Source organism: Vulpes lagopus, chromosome 13, assembly GCF_018345385.1.
Source record: "Vulpes lagopus strain Blue_001 chromosome 13, ASM1834538v1, whole genome shotgun sequence".
Classification (NCBI taxonomy): Eukaryota; Metazoa; Chordata; class Mammalia; order Carnivora; family Canidae; genus Vulpes; species Vulpes lagopus.
In genome coordinates, this window is record NC_054836.1 from 44878143 (window position 1) to 44901623 (window position 23481).

Below are 23481 nucleotides of genomic sequence, written 5' to 3' on the forward strand. Positions count from 1 at the left end.
TGAATAAATAAAATCTTTTAAAAATTAAAAAAAAAATAAAGTTATCTCTCTAGGATCTTGAATGGTGCTCAGCACACAGTAGACAATGTTTTTATTATATGAATGAATGAATGAGTACAGGCAGCAATGTTCTCAGAGGCTCAGGTGGTTAGATCACCCTTTGATGGAGAACTAAGTGTTGATTGGGAAAGCACGGATAGCTCTAGTCCCTGCCGTGTATTAGCTGCCTGGAACCTAGGGGCTCCTGGAGTTATTAGCCAGGGGTTTTCAACCTGCATCTAAAGAAAAAAACAGGTGGTACACCTGTAGCTCTTCTGTAGCTCACAGAATTTTTTCTGTTTTGTGAGCTCAGACCCCAAATTCTAGCCTCTGGACTCCCGATGCCCTGGGGATGCTCTCTCTGTTCGGGCTCTGTTCGGGCCCGGGTTTGGCAGCTGTGTCTCATGGTCTGTCCTGTTCCCTGTCTCTCCAGTTCTCAGAGTACATTCATGCCCAGGTGGCATCTGGCAAAGGGAAACTTGCTCCTGGTTTTGATGCTGAGATGATTGTGAAGAACATGTTCACCAACCAGGACCGGAATGGAGATGGAAAGGTCACGGCAGAAGAATTTAAACTCAAAGACCAGGAGGCCAAACATGATGAACTCTAAACCTGACTCGGGCCACTTGTGTGACACCAAGCCCCCTGTCGTGGCAGAATGAGAAGTGAGGGCGCGAGGGTCTCTCAGAAGGTGAATCGTCCACAAGTAGCAGATGGTCACATAGTACCTGGGGCATGTCAGGGATGGGTCGATACACATGGTGAGAATTTTAGGCCAAATGCCAGTGATATGAAACAAAATTGGTGCGAGGTTCTTTAGCAGGGGCTGCGTAGAGGTTGAAAAGGTTGTACTGTTTTGTGAGCCTTTCAGGTAGTTTTGTTGTTAAAGGAAAATAGTGTCATACAGAAGTAACAACCATCTTGGAGGGAACAGAAGTGTCCAGAATAGCCACATAAAGAGGATTAACTTTTTTTTTTTTTTAACTTGCTGGTGTTTTAAAAAGTGTTCTCCAGATGAGCAGAAAAGACAAGGGGCATGTCCCAGCAGTATTCCCCCAAAGCCCCCAAAACTGTATCAGTGGCCTGTATAGGCTCTGGTAATGCCCAGCTTCCACCTTCCTGCTACACACACACACACACACACACACACACACACACATGCTCTGTAGTCAGTTGTGCCTACCTATTGTGGTCTTCCAATTGGCTGAGTAACTTGAAGTTAAGAAAATTAGTGGACCAAACAAAAGGCATCGTGGGCTACGAGTAGAGCATTTGATTCTGTGTTTGCCACGCAAGATTATCTGCTTCACTGTTTCTTATTCCCATTGCTCTGTCCTCCCTGAATCTTTCGATCAGATAGATATGCACAGGGCTGGTGGCTGAGCCACGCTCCAGAGTATCTCATTATGACCGAGATGGAAATGTCACCCCAACAGGTAGATGAGCATAAACAAGGAGACATATTTCCACTCATTCAGTCCTGGAGGGGGAGGTGCTCTACAGCCCAAGGGTGTCAATCTGTGTAGAACAAGGACACTATTACCTGCCAGCCTTTCCCCATGTTATGCGGTAACCACCTTGCTGCCTTACGTCCTCTGTTCCAAGTGGTGGTGGCATCCACCCTGAAGTAATCCATGGTTTTCCTTTTGAAACTGCTTTGTTTTACTAATTTAAACTGTTTTGTACTGATGTAGCTCTGAGATAGTTCGTGAAAATGCTGTGCACTCATTCAGTGGAATAAATGTTGGAAAACGGATCTTTTCATATATAAAAAAAATTGAATAACATCAGGTTTTGTGGAGTTTTATTTGAAGGCCAAGAGGAGCCCATGAGAAAACACCTTGATTATCCCTTGAGAATTCCCTTGATTAAAAACTCGAGGACTGCATCTCGTTAATTTGAAGGCATGTAAGGTCCGGGATACAGGGGGTGCGTCAGTTGGCATCCTCCTGGCAGGAAGCACGCCCTCCTGTGGGACTTTTGAAGAGAAGCTACCTAAAGGACTTTACAGAAGGGTGGGCAGGGCTCAGAGACCTAGTAAGGAGGTCATGACACCTGTTGGAGAGCAAAATAAGAGGCCCTTCTCCCCCTGGGCCTGAAAGGTGAAGGGGAGCCACAGCCATGCCCACAACTGTGGCTGGCACCACAGCAGAGCAGTGAGGGCAGAAACACCCCATTCTCTGTCCTGTCACTGGTGCCCACTAGCTGAACCCAATCTAAAGCTGAAGGAAGAAGAGGCTAGGAGCTGGTATTCTTGGAGGCCAGCTTTTTGGGGTGCGGAGAAAAGTGGAGAATGACTATAGGGGTTGGAGTCAAAGCAAATGGAGAGTAACTGGCAAACGTATAAAGAAAAATGTATGTTTTTCTAAAAGCAGATGTTACTATTTACTCTGCAGAAGCAACCTCAGAGACTCTACGCTTCTGGAAGGCAAAGGAGATGACTGCCATGGCCTTCCTGGCTGCTGCTGTCATGGTAACTAACGTTCCATGACCTGTCTTCTACATAGCACACCGTCACTCAAGATTTTCTGTTTCATAGAATTCCTTCAGTGTACTAGATAGGTTGTAATCTAGCTAAATTGAATTGCCCTTTGGAATGCATTTGGCTTATAACACCTCATTATCCTTACACATCTCCATGAAGATAAAAACCTGATACTTATTCTCTGCCCCGGATTTTTAGTTGTTCCTGTTTGGATTTCTTCACATTTCTTCCTGTTTGGATTTCTTCAAATCCTGTTTGGATTTTCTTTGGTAGTGGAGATAGGTTGGCTGAATAAAAGATTTCTCTGAGGAAATTAAGGACTGTGGGCCCCAGAGCTTCAAGACTAGAGGGATTTTTTTTTTTGAAGATTTTATTTATTTGAGAAAGAGACAGCATTATTTATTTTGAGAGAGTGCAAGGGAACAGCAAATACCCACACACACACCAGCTGAGCAGAGTGCAGCCTCACATGGGGCTTGATCCCAGGACCCTGGGGTCATGACCTGAGCTGAAGGGAGATGCTTAACTGACTGAGCCACCCAGGTGCCCCTTGTTTTTGTTTTTAAACTCTGCTGGCCCGGCTGCTGAGCTGAAACCTTAGTCTCCTCTGGCCTTCAGACTTAGATTCAATACTGGCTCTTCTTGGGTCTCCAGCCTGACACCTGGGTTTTTGTTTTTTCCTTCTTCAGCCTTACTGAGGTGTAATAAACAAATAACATTATAAGATATTTAAAGTGTACATGATGATTTAATATAGTATGCTTACTTCTGAAAGGATTTCTCAGATGCCTGAGTGGCTCAGTGGTTGAGCGTCTGCCTTTGGCTCAGGTTGTGATCCCAGAGTCCTGGAATCGAGTCCCACATCAGGGTCCCCTCAGGGGGCCTGCTTCTCCCTCTGCCTAGGTCTCTGTGTCTCATGAATAAATAAAATCTTTAAATTCTCCCTAAAAAAAAAAAAAAAAGATCTCTCCCACTTAGCACTTCTTTTTTTTTTTGATGAGAACATTTAGGTTCTACTCTCAGCAAAGTTTAAAACTATACGATATAGGTCACTATGTTACTCATTAAGTCCTCAGACTTTATCTTATAGCTGAAAGTTTGTGCCTTATCGACCTCTATTTCTCCTATCCCCCAATAACCACTTTTGTATTCTATGACTTAAGCTTAAATTTTGTTTTAATGCCACATATAAATGATACTGTGTAGTATTTATGGTTCTCCACATGGGGGTTGTTGTTGAGTGCTACCTGGGTGCTTCCATTTTTCCTGTTGCTAAAGAGGACATTCAGTAATCTGTGACTACGTCAGAGGCTTTAATCTCTGGAAGGACCAGCTGCTCAGATGGCCTCACTTTAGAATGCTGCTCCAACACTTGTTTACATTTGCATTATGATTGTAGGTTACAGCTATGCCAGCAGGAATGTGAATGCTCATCAGGGAGCCAAATATAGGGTAGAGATGCCGCAGAGCATTTCTCTTAATCATATCTTATACTCAATTTCTGTGTTGCTGCTTGAGGCTGCTTGGATCTCTTGATAGAACGGCTGTTCACAAGCTACAGATTGTGACCACCTAACTTCTGACTTACACATATTCTGGACTTCAGGCTCTAAAGATGACGTAGGTAACTGATGCCCAGTGGGAGAGTAGAGTATCTCAGGAAACATGACATATGAGTAGGCATGTGACCGGTGTGCTTAAAACGCCACTAGGCTACCTTGCAAGCACAGGCAATCTGCATTATTTTGTTAAAACCTGGTGAGTTTTGATCTCTTATTACGGAGGAGTTTATAATATCTTTCAAAATTATTACTTAAAAGACAGAAAAAAATTTTCATTTTGGCAGGAGAGCAAAAGAGTCTATATAATAAGTGTTTACACATAGCACTTCAATGTCTTCGGTTTCTAGGAACAAGTTTGCTTTCTTTTTGTATGTATGTATGTGTATATTTGAGAGAGAGAGACAGATAGCATGAGCTGGGGTAAAGGGAAAGGGAGAGAGAATCTCAAGCAGACTCTGGGCCCAGTGCAGAGGCCAATGTGGGGCTCGATCTCACAATCCTGAGATCATGACCTGAGCCGAAACCAAGAGTCAGACTCATAACCACCTGAGCCACCCAGATGCCCCAAGGTTGCTTTCTTTGAAGTCTTTTTCCTTGGCTTTCTTGGGGATCTGCATCTTTTTATAAATCAGTAATACCACTCCTTGGGATGGCTGGATGGTGGCTCAGCAATTGAGTGTCTACCTTTGGCCCAAGGCATGATCTTGGAGTCCCAGGATTGAGTCCCACGTCAGGCTCCTGGCATGGAGCCTGCTTCTCCCTATGCCTGTGTCTTTGCCTCTCTCTCTGTATCTCTCATGAATAAATAAATAAAATCTTTTAAAAAAAAGATTAAAAAAAGAATACTGCTCCTTATTTATTGCTAGCTGCAGGTATAAAACTTTCATGCTTATTAAAATAAGCTTATTAAAATAATGTGTTTGATTCCATGTGGTCTTGGCCATTAATGTTGGAATTCTTAAGGTCAAGGCATTCCTTCCAGCTTACACTGGCCATATTCGGATCTCATTTAAATGCAGACATATAATGCATGAGTCCAGCCAAAATTTCTCCTTTAAGCTCTGGTCTATTTGTTATCTTCCCTTGTTTTCCTTACAGGCACCTCGAACTTTGCATGTCTAAAAGAGAATGCACATTCCCACTCCCTTTCCAACACCCTCCACCCAAGCCTGCTCTTCTTTCTTCCCCCACCCCCATTTGCTTAAATGAGACATCTGTGAGACCCTTCCTCCTCTCTCACCCTACACATTTAATCCAAAAGCAAGTCTTGTCATTTCTAAACCTAAACTACTGAAAATGATCCACTTCTCTCTGAATCCTACTATAATTACTAGTTCAGGGGCACTTTGGTGGCTGTCGGTTGAGCATCTGCCTTTGGCTCAGATCATGATCCTGGGGTCCTAGGATGAGTCCCACATTGGACTCTGCTCAGCAGGGAGCCTGTTTCTCTCTCTTCCTCTGCCTGTTGCTTCCTCATATGCTCTTTCTCATTCACTGTCAAATAAATAAAATCAATTAAGAAAAATTTTGAGTTCAGACTTCCGCAGCAGCGCCTTGATTCACTGGAGTGTATCTGCCTCAATGAATCTTCCACATGTCAGCTAGTGTGATCATGGCAGTCCGCTGCAGGGAGAAAAAAACCAAACTCACGACCTACAAAGCCCTGTGTCATCTGGCACCCTCACCTCCCATTCATTATTCCATTCTTCCCTTTGCTCAAAATACTACTAAACCAGTTCTCAGTTCTTTGAACTCCTAAAGTTTTTTACTCCAGACCGTTTTCCCTCTTCCTGGAATGTTTCTGCTTCAGTTCCACACATGGCTGGCTCCTTTTCCTTCAGGCTTTGGCTGAAATATTATCTCCTCAGAGCTTTCTCTGGCTACCTTATCTAAAACAGGATCCTTGTCATTTGTGTTGGTTTCTTTTTTTAAAAAAATATTTTAAGGGATCCCTGGGTGGCGCAGCGGTTTGGCGCCTGCCTTTGGCCCGGGGCGCGATCTTGGAGACCCGGGATCGAATCCCACATCGGGCTCCCGGTGCATGGAGCCTGCTTCTCCCTCTGCCTGTGTCTCTGCCTCTCTCTTTCTCTCTCTGTAACTATCATAAATAAATAAATTTTAAAAAAAATATTTTAAAAAAGATTTTATTTATTTATTCATGATAGACATAGAGAGAGAGGCAGAGAAGCAGGCTCCATGCTAGGAGCCCGAAGCGGGACTCAATCCGGGGACTCTAGGATCATGCCCCAGGCCAAAGGCAGGTGCTAAACGGCTGAGCCACCCAGGGATCCCTTGTGTTGGTTTCTTCACAGTATCTTATTTATAATAGCCTACCTCTTTTTTCTGTCTCATCCATTAGGATGGAAGCTACAAGAGGGCAGGAAGCATGTGGAATGTGTTCATTATCGTGTCTCTAGAACCTAGCCCGTAGTAAGGACTTCAATATTTGTTGGACGAGTGACTGTTCATTTAATCAGCCCTCACCTCGAGTTCAGGCCCCACTTTAGAGATGAGGAAACCAAGGCATAGAAAACTTAGAAACTTACTAAATGTGGGACACCTGGGTGGCTCAGTGGTTGAGCATCTGCCTTTCGCTCAGGTCGTGATCCTGGGGTCCTGGGATCGAGTCCTGCATTGGGCTCCCCACAGGGAGCCTGCTTCTCTCTCTGCCTGTGTCTCTGCCTCTCTCTCTCATGAATAAATCAATAAAATCTAAGAAAGATGAAGACGAAGAAGACGATGACGACGACGAAGACGACGACAAGACGAAGACGAAGAAGACGAAGACGACGACGACAAAGAAATAATTTGCTAAATGTCCTAGAGAGAATCTAAGACTCATCCAGGTTGGACGGACTTGAAGGCCTGTGACTCACACCTCAGGCATTTTTATCTTATCTATTAAAATTGTACTGAAATATTGGAATAACTATAAAACACAGCAGGACTGGTGAATCTTGAGTTAACCCTGGCCAAGTTTCAGGATTATTCAGATCCCACATATCTTTTCCTCCCTGATTCTCCATGGGGTATGCCAAAGAGAGAACCCTGAACCCAAAGTCTCGTTAAAAAAAAACCCTTTAGGGGATCCCTGGGTGGCTCAGAGGTTTAGCGCCTGCCTTTGGCCCAGGGCACGATCCTGGAGTCCCAGGATCGAGTCCCGCGTCGGGCTCCCGGCATGGAGCCTGCTTCTCCCTCCTCCTGTGTCTCTGCCTCTCTCTCTCTCTTCTATATCATAAATAAATGAATAAATCTTTAAAAAAAAACAACCCTTTAACAACCTGCCTAATCAACTCTGGTGTCTACTAAACATCCCGTGGGATGCAGAGCCCTTGCAAAACCACTCTCGAATAAACTAGTATCTCTGACAATTGTTTTTGTTTCTCAGTTTCATCAAAATCGTTCATCTCAGCAACGAAACTGCTTTACCTCATAAAGTAAACTTCAAAATTGAAAAAAAAAAAACCCACAAAAAACCTAATTGCTAATGCTAGATCCTTTAAGAGAATGTGGTAGTTGCTACACGCTGCCAGTGTTCACTAAGGCTGCAGAAGAGCTTTCCGTTTCATCCATCCATCCAGACTGTGCTTATACTTTTCTGGATGGGTCATAGCTACCAATATTGAATACTTGTGCTTAGTTGTTCTAAATGCAAATATCAAACTTAAAAGCATACAGTGGCGTTAGTGAGTACATGTCACACTCACAATGAAATATCAAGGATGTATTATTACCTTCACTTTACAGATGAGCAAGCTGGGACACAAGGTTAAATAATGTGTCCCGACCACAGCTACCGAGTGGTAGAAAGAGGATTCAAATCCAGACAGTCTGACTCTATAGCCCATTTCCTAATGGTGACACTGAACTGTTCTGAAAACTGAACTTGAACACAAATTATTTTAAGCATCAATAGAAACAGGGGCGGTGAGATGTGACAGTGTCACAGGTATGTAGTAGAAGCAGCAGGGGCCTTGGCTTGATAACCAAGTTAGATAGAGGCTAGAAGGGGCTATAGAGACTGCATGCCCTCAAGGCCTTCATTTTATAGGGAGGTGCCTGACCTATAGTCTTAGTAAAGGGTTAGGCCATGATGAGAACAGAGGTCATAACTTCAGTATTCTTTACATTTATGCCACGCACTATGCTTATTTGCAGAAGCATGCTATAATTGTAAAACAGTCAATACAGCAAACTCTAATAGCAATATGGGATAAAAAGCTATAATCAGATTAGAAATTCCCAACTCAAGCAGGGAATAGTCTACTTTTGGCCACTATAAACTCTGTTTTATTGTTTATTATAGAAAAGAGAGGTAGCAGTAGAAGATAAGAATGGGCTGCCCCAGGGAAAAGATTTTCATTGCAAGACCTTGCCTACCTGCCACATCAAATTGTACTAGAGACTGCAGACCGCACTGGATGTCCAGTACTAGTTGGAACATGCTCTGTATCACAGCTCAGATGCTTTAAGAATTAGCAGCTTGTAGACTCTGGAGTGAAATAGAGTCAGGGTCAAATTTATCAATGGCAAGTCTAAACCTTGTGGAAACCAATTATTGGGCAGCAGAAATTTGGAATGGGAAGTCAGACTGAAGACAGGAATGTTGGTTCCTAATTTAGCATACTCAGTTTTAGTTGACAGGAGACCCAGCTACACTTTGTTCCCTGCCTGTGGCCTATTTCTGAAACTCCGAGACTTAAAGTACTCTCTTTTACCGGTACTTTCAATGAGGGATAACGATTTTCCCAGTCCCCACCATTTTCTGAAGGGTTGATTCATTTCTTCTGCAACTATCTATCCTTAAACTTTTAATTTTAAGTTTAAAAATATTCACTCTAAATAGCCATTATGACCATGACACTTGGATTCATCCCACAGCCCCCCACACCCCCCAACACACACACAGGAAAAACACAGCAGGTGCTTAATAAATGTTTGTTGAATAAATGATTAATAATTTTCTTGACAGTACAATTTAAAAAGGCTTTGTGTTTCATGTGTATCATCAGTGCTTCCATACAGAACATCTTGTAATGATTAGTGACAGACATGTGGATACCAATGTTTTTTTTCAAACACTGAGTGCCAATATTTTCTGGTTAATACTGACTTTCACAAAACGAAATAACCAAACATAACACAATTTAAGGAGATGGTGATATCATCAACATAAGTCACCCAAATTACAAAAATGGCAACACTTAAAATCATGCACATTATTTCACCATTTCATAAAATTTCTTTTTAAACTTATACAAACTCTCCCAGAGTAAAAAGTTTCCTCAAAAACCTCATGATAACATTACAAAATTCACTCTGGAAATGCAGGGAGTTATTTTTCAAATTTTGGCTTTATGATTTTCTTTTTAAATCTGTTAAAAAATATAGTTGAGGAGTGTGTTGAGAGAAATGAGGAAAAAAAAGGAGCTTCCAGTTGATGGATTCAATATGTCCAAAAATACCTCAGTAACAGAGAGAAAAAACTTTAAAAGCAATAACGCATTATAAATAGAAGTCTTTCAGCAAGATGAATAGGTGAGCAGTTCTTGCATCAATTGCACCCACAGATGAGAGGTCTTCTTGAAGAATGCTTGTTTATAGAATCTTCTGTAAGATAGAGTTGGCTACATCCAATGACTCGTCTTTTACTAGAACAATGTCATAAGAGTCCATATACTTTTCTAAAAGCTCATCAACCTAATCAACAACAACAGAAAAATTAGATGGATATGCAGGAAGGAGAAGCAAATAGTTTCAGTGTTAATCTCATTGTTAGGTTCAATCTTTTGGGCAAAATGTAGTAAATTTAATTTACTTTCATAAAACTTCTGAAATGAAGAAATAATTTCAAACTTTTAAGACTCATGGACATAGAAATTATCCCACAGGGTGGCTTTACTTCCAAAGTCATTTCTCTCTAGGTAAGTGGTTCTCAACTGGGGAGACTGTGCCCAAGCAACACCTGGTAACATTGGGGACATTTTACACTCTCATGATTAAGGAACGGGAGAGGTTTCTAGTGGGGAGAGGCCAAAGAAGCCATCCCAGTACCGACAGTACACATGTGCATCCCAACTCCCTTAACTACACCAAAACAAAGGGATAAAGAGCAATCAAAATGTCTTTAACTACTTTCTCACACATGTATAATTAACAACTGTCTATTAAGTTCCACCCTTATTTTTCTTACAAGAAAATTAAATGACAGATCTATATACTTACTCTATCGTTTAGATATCCAATTTTCAGGATATGTTCAACGTTGGCTACTCCATCTGCCATTCTTATGTCCCCTTGGGAATCTCCCAGCAGAATGATGTTGCTATTGTCTTTTAGTCGATTGAAATATTCTGTGTTCTTCAAGGCACCATCATGTTTGTTAAATACATGAATTAGTTCGCCTTTAAATCCTTTTAGCACCCCCTATAAAAAAACATAAATTCTATTTGTTTCTTTTTCATATTCATGATAAGTAAGGAGGGTTTTGAGAAGTTAATGACTTTCTAGAGACTACTTTAAATGTCAAACACAATAAATTGAAAATCCAATCTTTACTTTTCATTTGATTCCTAACTGGAAATGTATATCACAATGTACTGGTTTTTTTTTTTAACATTTTTATTTATTTATTCATAGACACAGAGAGAGAGAGGCAGAGACACAGGCAGAGGGAGAAGCAGGCTCCATGCAGGGAGCCCGATGTGGGACTTGATCCTGGGTCTCCAGGATCACACCCTAGGCTGCAGGCGGCACCAAACCGCTGCGCCACTGGGTCTGCCCCTACACTGTACTGTTTTAATTAGAAGAGCCTGTTCAAATAGTATCAGTTCTAATTCTTTTTTTTTCCACCTATGGATGTTGTCTGAATTCAGAGTGGCTGCATTGAATTACATTAAACAAACTTTTTCTAATTTTAATATTAGTCTATAGCTTGGGAAGCAAGAGTTTAAGAAAAGCATATTATTTTTAAAACATGGACATGTATATAACACTAGGAGATGATGAGTCCCACAGTAGGCCTACTGAGTGACCTAGTTTAATGAATATACATTAAATAATAAACAATTACATTTACATGATTAAATATATTCAGATTTTAATAGTAATTATGAAGAATGATTTGCTGTTCTTACATTGTCATCAAAATCCATGAAATTGGACACTACTGTGATGTTTGGGTGATAAACGCCAGCTTGATGGATCACCTCCTCTAGTATATCACCAATACCAGCCGAAAATATGAACACAGGGATACCATATTCTTGAAGTTTATCAAAGAAATTCTCATACCCTTCCCTGCAAGATGGAGGTAGGAACTGATTGTTAAAGAGGAAAATATATCTCCTTTTCACCTAGAAAAAAAAAGTAAAACATGTCTACCTAATTCCATGGCTCATTTATATTCCCTTTTCAGATAATCCCGAAAAGCATGGTTATCCAAGTCTATGATAACACAAGTGCAAGTTTCTCAAACAGTCAACTCTTTGCATTCCTTTTAATTTTTTAAAAAATATTTTTATTTATTTATTCATGAGAAACACAAAGAAAGAGAGAGGCAGAGACACAGGCAGAGGGAGAAGCAGGCTCCATGCAGGGAGCCTGACGTGGGACTCAATCCCAGGTCTCCAGAATCATGCCCTGGGCCGAAGGCGGGCGCTAAACTGCTGAGCCATCTGGGCTGCCCTCCTTTTAATATTTTTAAGAGTACAAATTAGATGATTTAGATTCAAATTAAATATGGATATAAGTCTACAGTTCACAGTTTACAGCATTTAACAGCAAATAATGAACCACATCTTGAAAAACCAGACCCTGAAAAACCCATTTAGGGTGAACTGGTGAATTGGAGCACTTACTGCTTGCCATCCTGCTCAACTACTTTCTCTTAGAAAAGCAGAGGAGGTAGGAACTAAGCTGCATTCTCTTTACATCTGGCATCTCTCCTACCTAAAGTATAGCAGCTGTAGGTAATATTATCAATCTAAGTTTCTTTCCTTTTTACTCTTCCTGGGTTACAGGTTAAGCTACCTACAAAGGAATAAAATACTAGCTGTCCTCACATGCTTTCTGACATTTAATGCTTCCTCTCCTCCTCCTCCTCAGAAGTAGATCACCTTAAAATGTAGCATCATCCAAAAAAAAAAAAAAAAAAAAAAAAGAAAAAGAAAAGGAAAAAGAAAGAAAATAGAAAAAAACATGGCCTCATCATATTTACCTAATGAGTTGAAAAATGTTAGAGGTGGTAACAGAAGAAGCTTAAAATATTTTTATCTTATCATTCATGTGTTACAAATATTTTTATTGTTTGCTAAATCATATTTCCTTTCCTAGAGATAGTTTTCAAGGAAGTTTGAGAATACAGAAAGTAGATTCATGTAACTTCATAAACAGGGTACTGAGCAAAATATTTTTTTCTTGATTTATAAACCTTTTTTCTTGATTTATAAACATTCTTTTTATATTTTATGTCTTTCAAAAGTGTTGTTAAAAATTTCAAAATGGTCTTGGTTTCATAAATTTCTAACGTTGGTCTTTAATTTCTTTTAAAGTATTATTTAAGAATCTCTACACCCAACATGGGGCTTAAACTCATGACCCTGAGATCAAGAGTCATATGCTCTTCCAAATGAGCCAGCCAGGTGCCCCTACTCTTGAAATTTTCAGTGTGGAGAAAGGAAATGTAGATTAGAACTTAAATTTCGGGGTGTGTGAGTGGCTCAGTCGGTTGAGCATCTGACTCTTAACCTTAGGATTATAAGTTCAAGCCCTGTTTTGGTTCATGCTGGGCATGGAGCCTACTTAAAAAAAAAAAAAAAGTTTTTTTTTAAAATTTTATTTTGAAGATTTTATTTATTCATTCACGAGAGAGAGAGAGAGAGAGAGAGAGAAGTAGAGACACAGGCAGAGGGAGAAGCAGGCTCCATGCAGGGAGCCCGACCCAGGACTCCATCCTGCATCTCCAGGGTCACGCCCCGGGCTGCAGACGGTGCTCAAACCGCTGAGCCACCAGGGCTGCCCAAGAAGAATTTAAGCTCCATAAAGCTCTTATACCCTATACTAGGATCTAATATGTCATTCTAAATTCCTTACCTCACTCTGTTCTATGGCAGGTGGCATATTTCGGCTGTTTCTTTATGCAATATAGTTATAGATTATTTTAATAAAAATACATATATAAGTCTACAGACAATTAACAGCAAAAAACACCCAAGAAACTTACTTGAGCATAACGTCAGATTCTGCTACAATTTCTTTAAGTTTAGCTTTTGGTAAAGCCTGTTCAACAAGCAAACCATGTGATTTAGTATACCTGGAGTTTATGATGAAAGAAAAAGAATTATCAATTAAAGCAAATTAAAACTACCATTTTCATTAAAAAGCATTCTTCAGTGACAGATAATGCAGTATTTCATTCATACTTTGGACTTAAATTTCAGAAATTTAAATTCATTGCTAATGAATGTATGTCCTATGTGTCTCAAAATGTAATAGAACACGTTCTTACTGCATTTCCCAGTTCTCTCCAAAGTCTCAGTTTAAATCTGTTAATAAGATAAAGAACGGATACTACATGTAAACCTTTCCTCAGTCTACAGATAAGGAGGCATAATCATTTCTCTGATTACAAGAAGAATTAGAGCAAAGCTGTTTGTTTCACGTGTTTGTAGTCTGAATCATTGTGAAATACCTAAGTACTGAAGATGCTAACCTAGTGACAAGTTTGATATATGGATGCTTTATAATCATATCAAAACACTTATTATAATCACTGCATCTCAGTAAGAGACCTTTAGAACCTCTCCACCTGATATCCAGAAGCCCTTACACTTAGAATATTCCTAAGTGACCCTCCACTCTGGGTCTGCTCCCCTCAGGTTAGTGAACTCTGCCAAGGAAGCTTATATTATTGCTAGAAAATTCTCATTACTGGACAGTCCTTTTTTCATTATGCTGAAATCAGTCTTCTTGAAACTTGCAAGTCTACTTCCAGCTCTGTTTCCTCAGGTATGTGGCCTCAATCCAACTTTTCAACATTTTGTAGCATCAACATTAAGTGTGCAAGGTATTCAGGATAGGTCACAGTATAAGGAAGATAAATAATATCAATCTTGGTCTCTTAAGATTCTAAAACCACAGTTGTTGCTTCTCAAATAACAGCTTTCTCATTTACGTGAAATCTTCCCCAAATGGAATGGTTCCAGTTCCTGGGACTTTCTTAGTGGACTCCTCTGGCACATTCTAAGTTTGTCAACATGTCTCTTAAGAGCATTCTCTCTAGATTCAACTTTAGTGTGGTCTGCTTGGAAGGCTGCATTTCCATTAATGCAATCAATACTAGGGGGTCCATTTCTCAGCAACTATGTCCACCTGCAGGCTCCTACTCAGTTCAGTCGATTTAAATCCCAATTCATTTTCTTTACACATTCAGCTACATTTTGTCCATATACTTAAAAAAAAAAGTGCTTGTTTTTAATTTAAGGCTTAAGCACAGGATTTTAAATTTATCCACACTGACCTTCATCTTAAAAAAAAACAAGACAAGACAAATTCTAGACTGTTAGAGTGCTTAGGAAATTATAGTTCATTTTGTTATATTTAATCACTGCTCTCACTGGATAATTTATGCATTTATTATATACAGTACAGGGGGAAAAGAAGCCATTAGTTGTAACTGCAATGTTATTTTATTATATTTTTAACCCTCCCATTGCCTGATACACACTTACCATTCTACCATATAGGGATACTTCTCTTCCATGGTAAGAACAGGATCAATTTCAATAGCATAATATTTTTCCTTTAGTTGCAGTAACTAGAAATAAATGAATAACTTAATCATGAGGATGACACACTTGTCCTTCAACTGCTTAGTTTTACAGAAAGCAAAATGATGTAAACAAATGGTTTCCATTAACTGTTGTTGAAGATTAGAGCATGAGTACCTAGCTAATGCATATATCAAGTGAAGAGATCTTTGTTGATCCAGTTTACATGTAATAAAATATATCTGCAAAAAACCTCTTTTTTTAAGTACTTTCTGGTTAGCAATTCAGCAAAACTAATAATCAAATTATTAGTACAAAAAAAACCCTTTTGTTTTCATATGAAAGTATTAAATTTGATTCACCTTTGGTGTCCTGTGTGAACACAGACACAAACAGATACTCAAGGATAGAAGAGAACTGAGGCAACATTCTAGTTGATTTAAAGGAGCAAAACCTACACAAAACCAAAGTACTTTTGTTTTAATGTACAGCCGAAGTTAGGACACCAAAATATTTTGATAATCAATTAAAAGTTTTTATGTAAATTTTATTGTTTTTGTTAAAAAGTTAATTTTTTTCTTTAAAATAATGTATACTGTATATAACCCACACAATAAAACTAACATTTATTCAGTGTTTGCTATGTGTGATGTATGGTTAGAGGCACTTTATATCCACTGTTTGTGTGAATGAACCTGAAGAAATTCTCAGGCAAAAAGGCTAATGAGGTCTCCAAGTAACTCTGGATTACTGTTAGTATTTACCTTTTTTCGACATTCATCTGTAACCAGCTTACTGTTGTCAATGACATCTGAAGAGTGAAAGCAAACTAGCATTAAAAGTAATATTCTGAATGATGCTACCACTACTTTAAATGACTTACTACTTTTCTTTATTTTATTTATTTATTTATTTACGATAGTCACACAGAGAGAGAGAGAGAGAGAGAGGCAGAGACGTAGGCAGAGGGAGAAGCAGGCTCCATGCACTGGAAGCCCGACGTGGGATTCGATCCCAGGTCTCCAGGATCGCGCCCTGGGCCAAAGGCAGGTGCCAAACCGCCGTGCCACCCGGGGTTCCCAACTTTTCTTTTAAGTTTAAATGTCAAGTCCACTAGCATGGACACTACAACTCTTGGTCTAAGTGCTATAATACACGTGGCATTCCTAGAAAAATCTAATGGTTTTAAAATCTAAACTTTGTTTTGTTTTGTTACAATTTTATTCATGAGACACACACACACACACACACACACACAGAGAGAGAGAGAGAGAGAGAGAGAGAGAGAGAGAGGGAGAGAGAGAGAGGCAGAGACACAGGCAGAGAGAAGCAGGCTCCATGCAGGGAGCCCGACGTGGGACTCAATCTTGGAACTCCAGGATCACGCCCTGGGTGGAACGCAGGCACTAAACCGCTGAGCCATAAGATCTAAACTTTGGATCTAAAGCTTTTTTCCTACATTTGAGAGTACTTCATTAGAAATTCTTCAAAGAGTTACTGGGTCAAAAGGTATGATTTCTATTAGTCTTAATATAAATTATCAAAATGATTTCTCAAATTACATATGCACCTCCAGTAAATGAGAGGCCTTATACCACTGCTTCTTTGTCAAATTGAAGAGTATTATTTTTAAAATTCATTGCCAAGTTTGGAAAACAGAAAAAGTATCTTATCTGGCAACACATTTTAGCTTGATATTTATTTAATCACTCTTAAATTTATATATCAACAGCAAAAAAATCCAGTAACATTCTCAGAAAACCAGAGTGGTTGATAAATGCTATTTCTTTAGGTTAATCCAATGTTTATTTATTTATTTTTAAAAGAATCCACGGTTAAGTGGACCCTACATGTTTCTTTTTTTTTTTTTAAGGATTTTAATTATTTATTCACGATAGACACAGAGAGAGAGAGAGAGAGAGGCAGAGACACAGGCAGGAGGAGGAGCAGGCTCCACGCAGGCAGCCTGCGGGACTGCCTGCGGGACAATGTGGGACTCAATTCTGGGACTCCAGGATCACGCCCTGGGCAGAAGGCAGGTGCTTAAACCGCTGAGTCACCCAGGCTGCCCCTAATCCAATGTTTAAAATCCATGTAAATATTTCTTGAACAAATAATGAACCGACCACATTTGGAGAAAAATTTCAGAAGTCTTCAATCTGCAACCAAAACCATACTTGAAAATAGCCATTTTGGGCAGCCCAGGTGGCTCAGGGGTTTAGCGCCTGCCTTGGGCCCAGGGCCTGATCCTGGAGACCTGGGATCGAGTCCCACGTCGGGCTCCCTGCATGGAGCCTGCTTCTCCCTCTGCCTGTGTCTCTGCCTCTCTCTCTCTCTCTCATGAATAAATTAAAAAAAAAAAGAAAAAAGAAAATAGTGATTTATATAACATGGGGGGAAAAATCCTCAAAATATAAAAAGAAAAAGGCAGGTTTTCTCACTTTCAATGTCCAAACAGAAGAAAAAAACCCCAATCTCATAGATCATATAGGTACGAAAAGATCTTAAAATAAGAATTACTTTCATGAATTTGTTTATGAATGCACACTTACAATGACATGTTGGGCATCTTTTCCCTTCATAGGAAAATCTACTCAGTGTCATATCAAAGTCTGTTATTATCTGTAAAGAACGGGAGAAAGATATTATGGAACACACAGCCACCAAGGCCAGACATGTACTGCACCCTTTCTGGAGGTACAGGACTATGCTCAATCCCTGACCTGTTCCAAGCCCCCCGCCCCTCCGCCTCGTGCCTATAGGTCATTCTTTCTGCATTCTGTTTTCTAATGCAGCTCTCTATTGAGAACAGCAGCCCTATCTCCTGCAACTGCAAATTCCTGTACTGATTAACCAGATTTTATTTGGTGGCAATGCTAGGGTATCACCTTATAGTTATGTCCTGGGAATCACCTTAAATTACACAGTGATACCTTAAGTGCCCTAGCATTGTCGCCAATTAAATCTGATTAATTGATATAGAATTTTGTAGTTGCAGGTGATTGGGCTAGTGTTCTTGATAGTGTTCTTGAAAATGCTGCACAATTTCAACCCACCTGGTCAATGTACAAAAATACAGTGCAGGCAGTTAAACTCTATGAAGCTCACAATTAAAAAGAAGGACATTGTCATATACTACAACATGGGAACCTTGAGGGAACATTATGCTAAGTGAAATAAGCCACTTACAGATGGAAAAATTATGATTCCACTTATGTGAGGTATTTAAATTAGTCAAACTCATAGAAGCAGAAAATAGAATGGTGGTTGTCATTGGCCAGGGGTTGAGGCGAGAAGGAAATGAGGGGTTGCTATTCTATGGTTATACAGTTTCAGTCATACAGGGTGAGGAAATTCTAGAGATTGGCTGTATAACAATTCACATAGAATTAACAATACTATACGCTTAAACATTTATTAAGAGAATAGATTTCATATTACATGTTTTTACCATAAAAATCCCATTTGTGCAAAATAAACTATATGAAGTTCTTATACTATTACATTCATTTTTTAAAAAAGGATTTATTTATTTGAGAGAGAGGGAGAGAAAGCACATATGTGGGGGGCGGAAAGCAGAGGAAGAGACTCTCAAGCAGACTTCCTGCTGAGTGTGGAGCCCAATAGGGGACTTGATCTCAGGACCTGTGAGATAGCTAAAACCAAGAGTCAGCTTCTTAAACCAAATGAGCCACCCAGATGTCCCAAAACTATTACATTCTTGATTTAACTTGCTATTTAGGTAAACTCTAACAATGAATGAATGATACTGACACGATAGTTTACCAGTTCTTGAAACTTAGGAGAATGGGTTAAACACTTTTCTCAAAGATGTTTTAAAAACATTTAAAAAATAATTTTTTTTACTGAATATCCAGATTATTAAATTTGCATTTAAGACATCCCGCTAAAAAAAGAGAGAATTAAATAAAAAATCAGTTACCTCCTAATAAAGCACATCTTAATATGAACTTGATTTGAAATTTGAATTTGAACATTATTGTTTTATTTATTTTACTTTACTTTTTTTTTTTTTTTTTTTTTTTAAGTAGGTTCCATGCCTAGCATGAGTACAATACGGGGCTTGAACTTATTAACAACCCTGAGATCAAGACCTGAGCTGAGATCAGAGTCAGATGCTCAAACAACTGAACCACCCAGGTGCCTCAAATTTGAGTATTTTTTTAAAAGATTTTATTTATTCGTTCATGAGAGAGAGAGAGAGAGAGAGAGAGAGAGGCAGAGACACAGGCAGAGGGAGAAGCAGGCTCCATGCAGGAAGCCTGATGCGGGTTTCAGTATCAGGATTCCGGGATATTACTCAGATTTTAAGCAAAATATGAAATGAATAAGTCTCTTGAACATTAAAAATAAAGACTTAATCATAAAGACTTCTTGATAATTATTCACCTGAAGTTTGGCTGCTCCTCCCTTAATAAGACCACAGATAATTTCTTCCACTCTTGCAGGGTTCTTGATTCGAACTGAACTTCTTTGGAATTCAGGCATCTAAAAGATAAAAGGAAGTTAACGATTTTTAATCCTCTTTTCCCAGGTTCTTTTGATTCCAAGCAGAAGCTTATATTAAGATGTAAAAATGTTGAGGTATTATTTTTTTAAAAAAGCAAATCATATCAAATTACCATTTATACACATAAAAAATTTGGAAGCACATCAACAGTTTCCATCTGGAACATTCAGACAAAATTGTATTTGTAATATATTATCAGAAAGTATAATTCTTCTAATTATAAAAATCATGCATGGTTACCACAGAAATAACAGAAAAAAATATAAAAAGAAAACATGGCTAGGAATTCTACTACCTGAAGTAAACAAGTAAACATTTAAATTTATTTTCCCTTATTTTCATTTCTATGATTACAAACATGGATGTATATGCACATAGTTTATCTCATTCTCATATATTTTTTCATTTGACTTTTATTTTATTTTTTTTATGATAGGCACACAGTGAGAGAGAGAGAGAGAGAGAGAGAGAGAGGCAGAGACATAGGCAGAGGGAGAAGCAGGCTCCATGCACCGGGAGCCTGACATGGGATTCGATCCTGGGTCTCCAGGATCGCGCCTTGGGCCAAAGGCAGGCGCTAAACCGCTGCGCCACCCAGGGATCCCTTCATTTGACTTTTAAAACAATATTATTTCATACAGTTATAAAAATGAGTTTAGCAGAATTCACTAATAAAAATAAAGCCCTAGAGTGGAATGGAGAATAACTGAGCTTTGTGATAGTTTTCTTGTAAGATCTTTCTGCTTAAGGGGTGCCTGAGTAGCTCAACTGATCAAACATCCGACTCTTGAACTCAGCTCAGGTCTTGATTTCAGGTTGTGAGTTCAAGCCCTGCACTGGGCTCCACACTTGGCATGGGGCCTACTTAAAAAAAAAAAAAAACAACCAACCAAATACCTTTCTGCTTAAGATTTAGCGTACATATTTACCTCTTAAAAAAATGTAAAAAAAAAATCTTAGCAGAAAGGTAACAAATGTTACATGATTATTCCCCAGAAGTGTACCTTTATAAAGGTAATTAAAATATATTTTAAATAATTTAAGTAATTATATATATTATATATGTAAATATATTTAACTTTATATTTAAATATAAATATGTTTAACTTGAAAAAGTGCTTCAAAAAGAAAAAAGAAAAGGTGCTTCAAGATCTTTGTTACTTTATTGTATCATATCCCAAATAATTTCATTGTTCTTGGCATAAATTTTACAACAGATTTATTTCAAGTTAAGACAACTACTAAAAAGTATGAGACTACCAGCATGAGACTCTTGATCTTGGGGTCTCGAGTTCAAGATTCAAGTTGGGCATGGAGCCTACTTAAAAACAAACAAACATGTTAGAACACCTGGGCTTCGGTAGCTACTAGGCTGGTTTATTCAGGAATTAGTGCTCCTCAACAATTTAATGTTAAATATTGGTTCTTTCTTCAACCCTATCACAGAGAGAATGAAACTGATCAGAGTAAAATGCACAGGCACAGTGCTCTTACAGCATGTGTACAAGAAGACTGGGGGGAAGGAGATTATAGGGCATTTAATAGTTTCACAGTATAAGAGACATTAAGGTTATATACTGGTTTATACCCAGTAACTTTTATTTACTTTATATGCTATTATTCTGGGTATGTTACCACCGTTTTTAACATACTTTATGTGTATCACAGACATGGTTATGAAAAATTTCCTAACCTTATAGCTCTGCTCCAAGAGTGAGCTGAGTCTCTTGGAGATTATGCTGTCTCTGCATAATAGACAAAATTAGAAAATTGGAAAAAGGCTAAAATGTTTTCCTAAGACTGAAAGATAAATATGGAAGTGTATGGGAAAGAGAAATGCTAACGTTGAAATTTTCTCCATGAATGAAAGATGCTACCATACACTTAATTTAAAAAACTCATACTTAAATAGCATAGGATAACCAGCAATACAACTAGCTTTTATACAGTGATTCTTCTAAGTTAACTGGACTTTAAAGGTATCAATAGAATAATGATTAGCTAAATATTTATTTTACAGCAATTTTTCAAAAGATGATAAAAGCATATGGCACTTATTCCTACATTCCTTTTCTTCATTCATTAATCCACTAACTTGCTTAACAAATATTTACCTGTATCTACTTTGCATCAGACACTAGATGCCAGGGATATGATGATTAGCAGTTACAAGGTTTTCCTGTTGAGTTTTAGAAACCGTAGCTGTTTTGGAATATCACTTCTATAGCTCCCTTACAAATACCTTAACTAGTTAATTAGTTAAGTTCATCTCCAAACAATTAAATTCTGCTCCCCCACCTCTGCCTTAAGTGGCAGATGCATAGTAATTAGCATATATTTGACTTAATAACTAACCCATTACCAAAAGCAACAGAAGATGTTTGTCACTATATTTTCACCAAGAAAATTAAATATTTTTTCAGTGTGTCCATACTGACAAAGATGTCCTGTCTCATGCAAATCATATCCTACAATACATTAATTAATTTTTAAAAATATTTTATTTATGAGAGACACAGAGAGATAGTGGCAGAGGTACAGGCAGAGGGAGAAGCAGGCTCCACACAGGGAGCCTGACATAGGACTCAATCCCAGGACTCCAGGATTACGCCCTGGGCCGAAGGCAGGTGCTTAACCACTGAGCCACCCAGGGATCCCCTACAATACATTTAATTAAAAAAAAAAAAAAAAAAAAAAGAACAGCCATAGTTAAATAGGATAGGATAACCTGTTTCAGATGATGGATAGGAAAATATATCAAAGTTATGCTGGTTTCCACTAGGTTAACAACTATCAGATTGGATTATAATACCAATAGGGCCTGAAAGACAACCAGGGGCTGGAAGCATTGATGTACAACATGAATGTACAACAGCCATTCATTTTCTGATAAATAAGCAGTGAATACCCAAATAGCACCTGAGTGAAGTCACAGTGATAAAACAGTTGAAAGAGCAACAGAGAGCATGATAGGAAAGCAAACACAGGTACAAGAAATTTTAAAATGATAATTATAGCTATTTCGGGTTATATGGTAATATACTTACACTGCCACCCCCCCCCCCTTCCATGCTACACATACAATGTCACCAAAGTATATCATAAATACTTCTCAGCAACTTGAGATTTTGGGCATTTTACTCAAATATTTTAGAATGTAACGTAAGAAATGTATTTTTACAATACAACATGAAATGTGTCAAAGAATGTCAGAATATCAGAACATTAAGAACTATACTGCAGGCATATACATTTCATCATACATCATATACTTTTGTTACCTCCTCAGATCCCTTTTTCTGGATTCCTCTTGGAAAAAACCACACTAGTTTGGTAGTACTTAAAATAATGATACTTCAAGTCTGAAGGGCAAGTGATTTTGAGTAGTCGGAAACTTCTCAGTTCGATTACAGCAGAATTTTATGGTAAATAAACAGGGGCTAAAAATGTCCATCATGGGATCCCTGGGTGGCTCAGCGGTTTAGCGCCTGCCTTTGGCCCAGGGCGTGATCCTGGAATCCCAGGATCAAGTCCAACATGAGGCTCCCTGCATGGAGCCTGCTTCTCCCTCTGCCTCTCTGTATCTCTCATGAATAAGTAAATAAAGTTAAAAAAAAAAAAAAAGATAAAATCTTTAAAAAAAATTAGCTTTAAAAAATAAAAATAAAATAAAAATGTCCATCATTTGCAAACAAAAGAAAATAAATTCATTTTATAAAATGCTAAAGGAGCAAAGCTTTCCTGATAAGAATCAGAGCATTTTTGGTTGACTAGAGCTAAATCTGACTTAATACTAAAGATGATTAACAAAACCCTACAATACATATATTCTGGCTGTAAAATGCATTTGTGCAGATGGAATGAACTCCTAATCATTAGTCTACTTCCATCACCAAAAAGCAATGATTTCTGGGGCACTTGGGTGGCTCAGTGGTTAAGAGTCTGCCTTTGCCTCAGGGCGTGAACCTGGGATGAAGTCCTGCACTGGGCTCCCTGCATGGAGCCTGCTTCTCCTTCTGCCTGTGTCTCTGCCTCCCTCTGTGTCTCTCATGAATAAATAAAATCTTAAAAAAAAAAAAAAAAAAAGCAATGATT

The 23481-nt window shown here is 38.7% G+C and overlaps 2 protein-coding genes across 4 annotated transcripts in view; one reads left to right on the forward strand and one right to left on the reverse strand.

The window, feature by feature from the left end:
• FKBP9 (FKBP prolyl isomerase 9) overlaps positions 1-1826 on the forward strand; it is a 40798-nt gene extending 38972 nt beyond the window's left edge. The window contains exon 10 of the mRNA XM_041728035.1: positions 473-1826. Within this exon, the coding sequence (XP_041583969.1) occupies positions 473-649 (177 nt within the window). The 3' untranslated portion in view covers positions 650-1826. The remainder of the gene's footprint in view (positions 1-472) is intronic.
• Positions 1827-9010: 7184 nt separating this feature from the next.
• Positions 9011-23481, reverse strand: part of NT5C3A (5'-nucleotidase, cytosolic IIIA) — a 53682-nt gene continuing 39211 nt past the window's right edge. For all 3 annotated transcript variants that reach the window (XM_041728009.1, XM_041728011.1, XM_041728010.1), the window contains 8 exons: positions 19266-19364; positions 17408-17477; positions 15620-15666; positions 14817-14902; positions 13310-13399; positions 11223-11385; positions 10312-10512; positions 9011-9786 (listed from right to left, as the gene is read on the reverse strand). In XM_041728009.1, the coding sequence (XP_041583943.1) occupies positions 9685-9786; positions 10312-10512; positions 11223-11385; positions 13310-13399; positions 14817-14902; positions 15620-15666; positions 17408-17477; positions 19266-19364 (858 nt within the window). In that variant the 3' untranslated portion in view covers positions 9011-9684. The remainder of the gene's footprint in view (positions 9787-10311; positions 10513-11222; positions 11386-13309; positions 13400-14816; positions 14903-15619; positions 15667-17407; positions 17478-19265; positions 19365-23481) is intronic.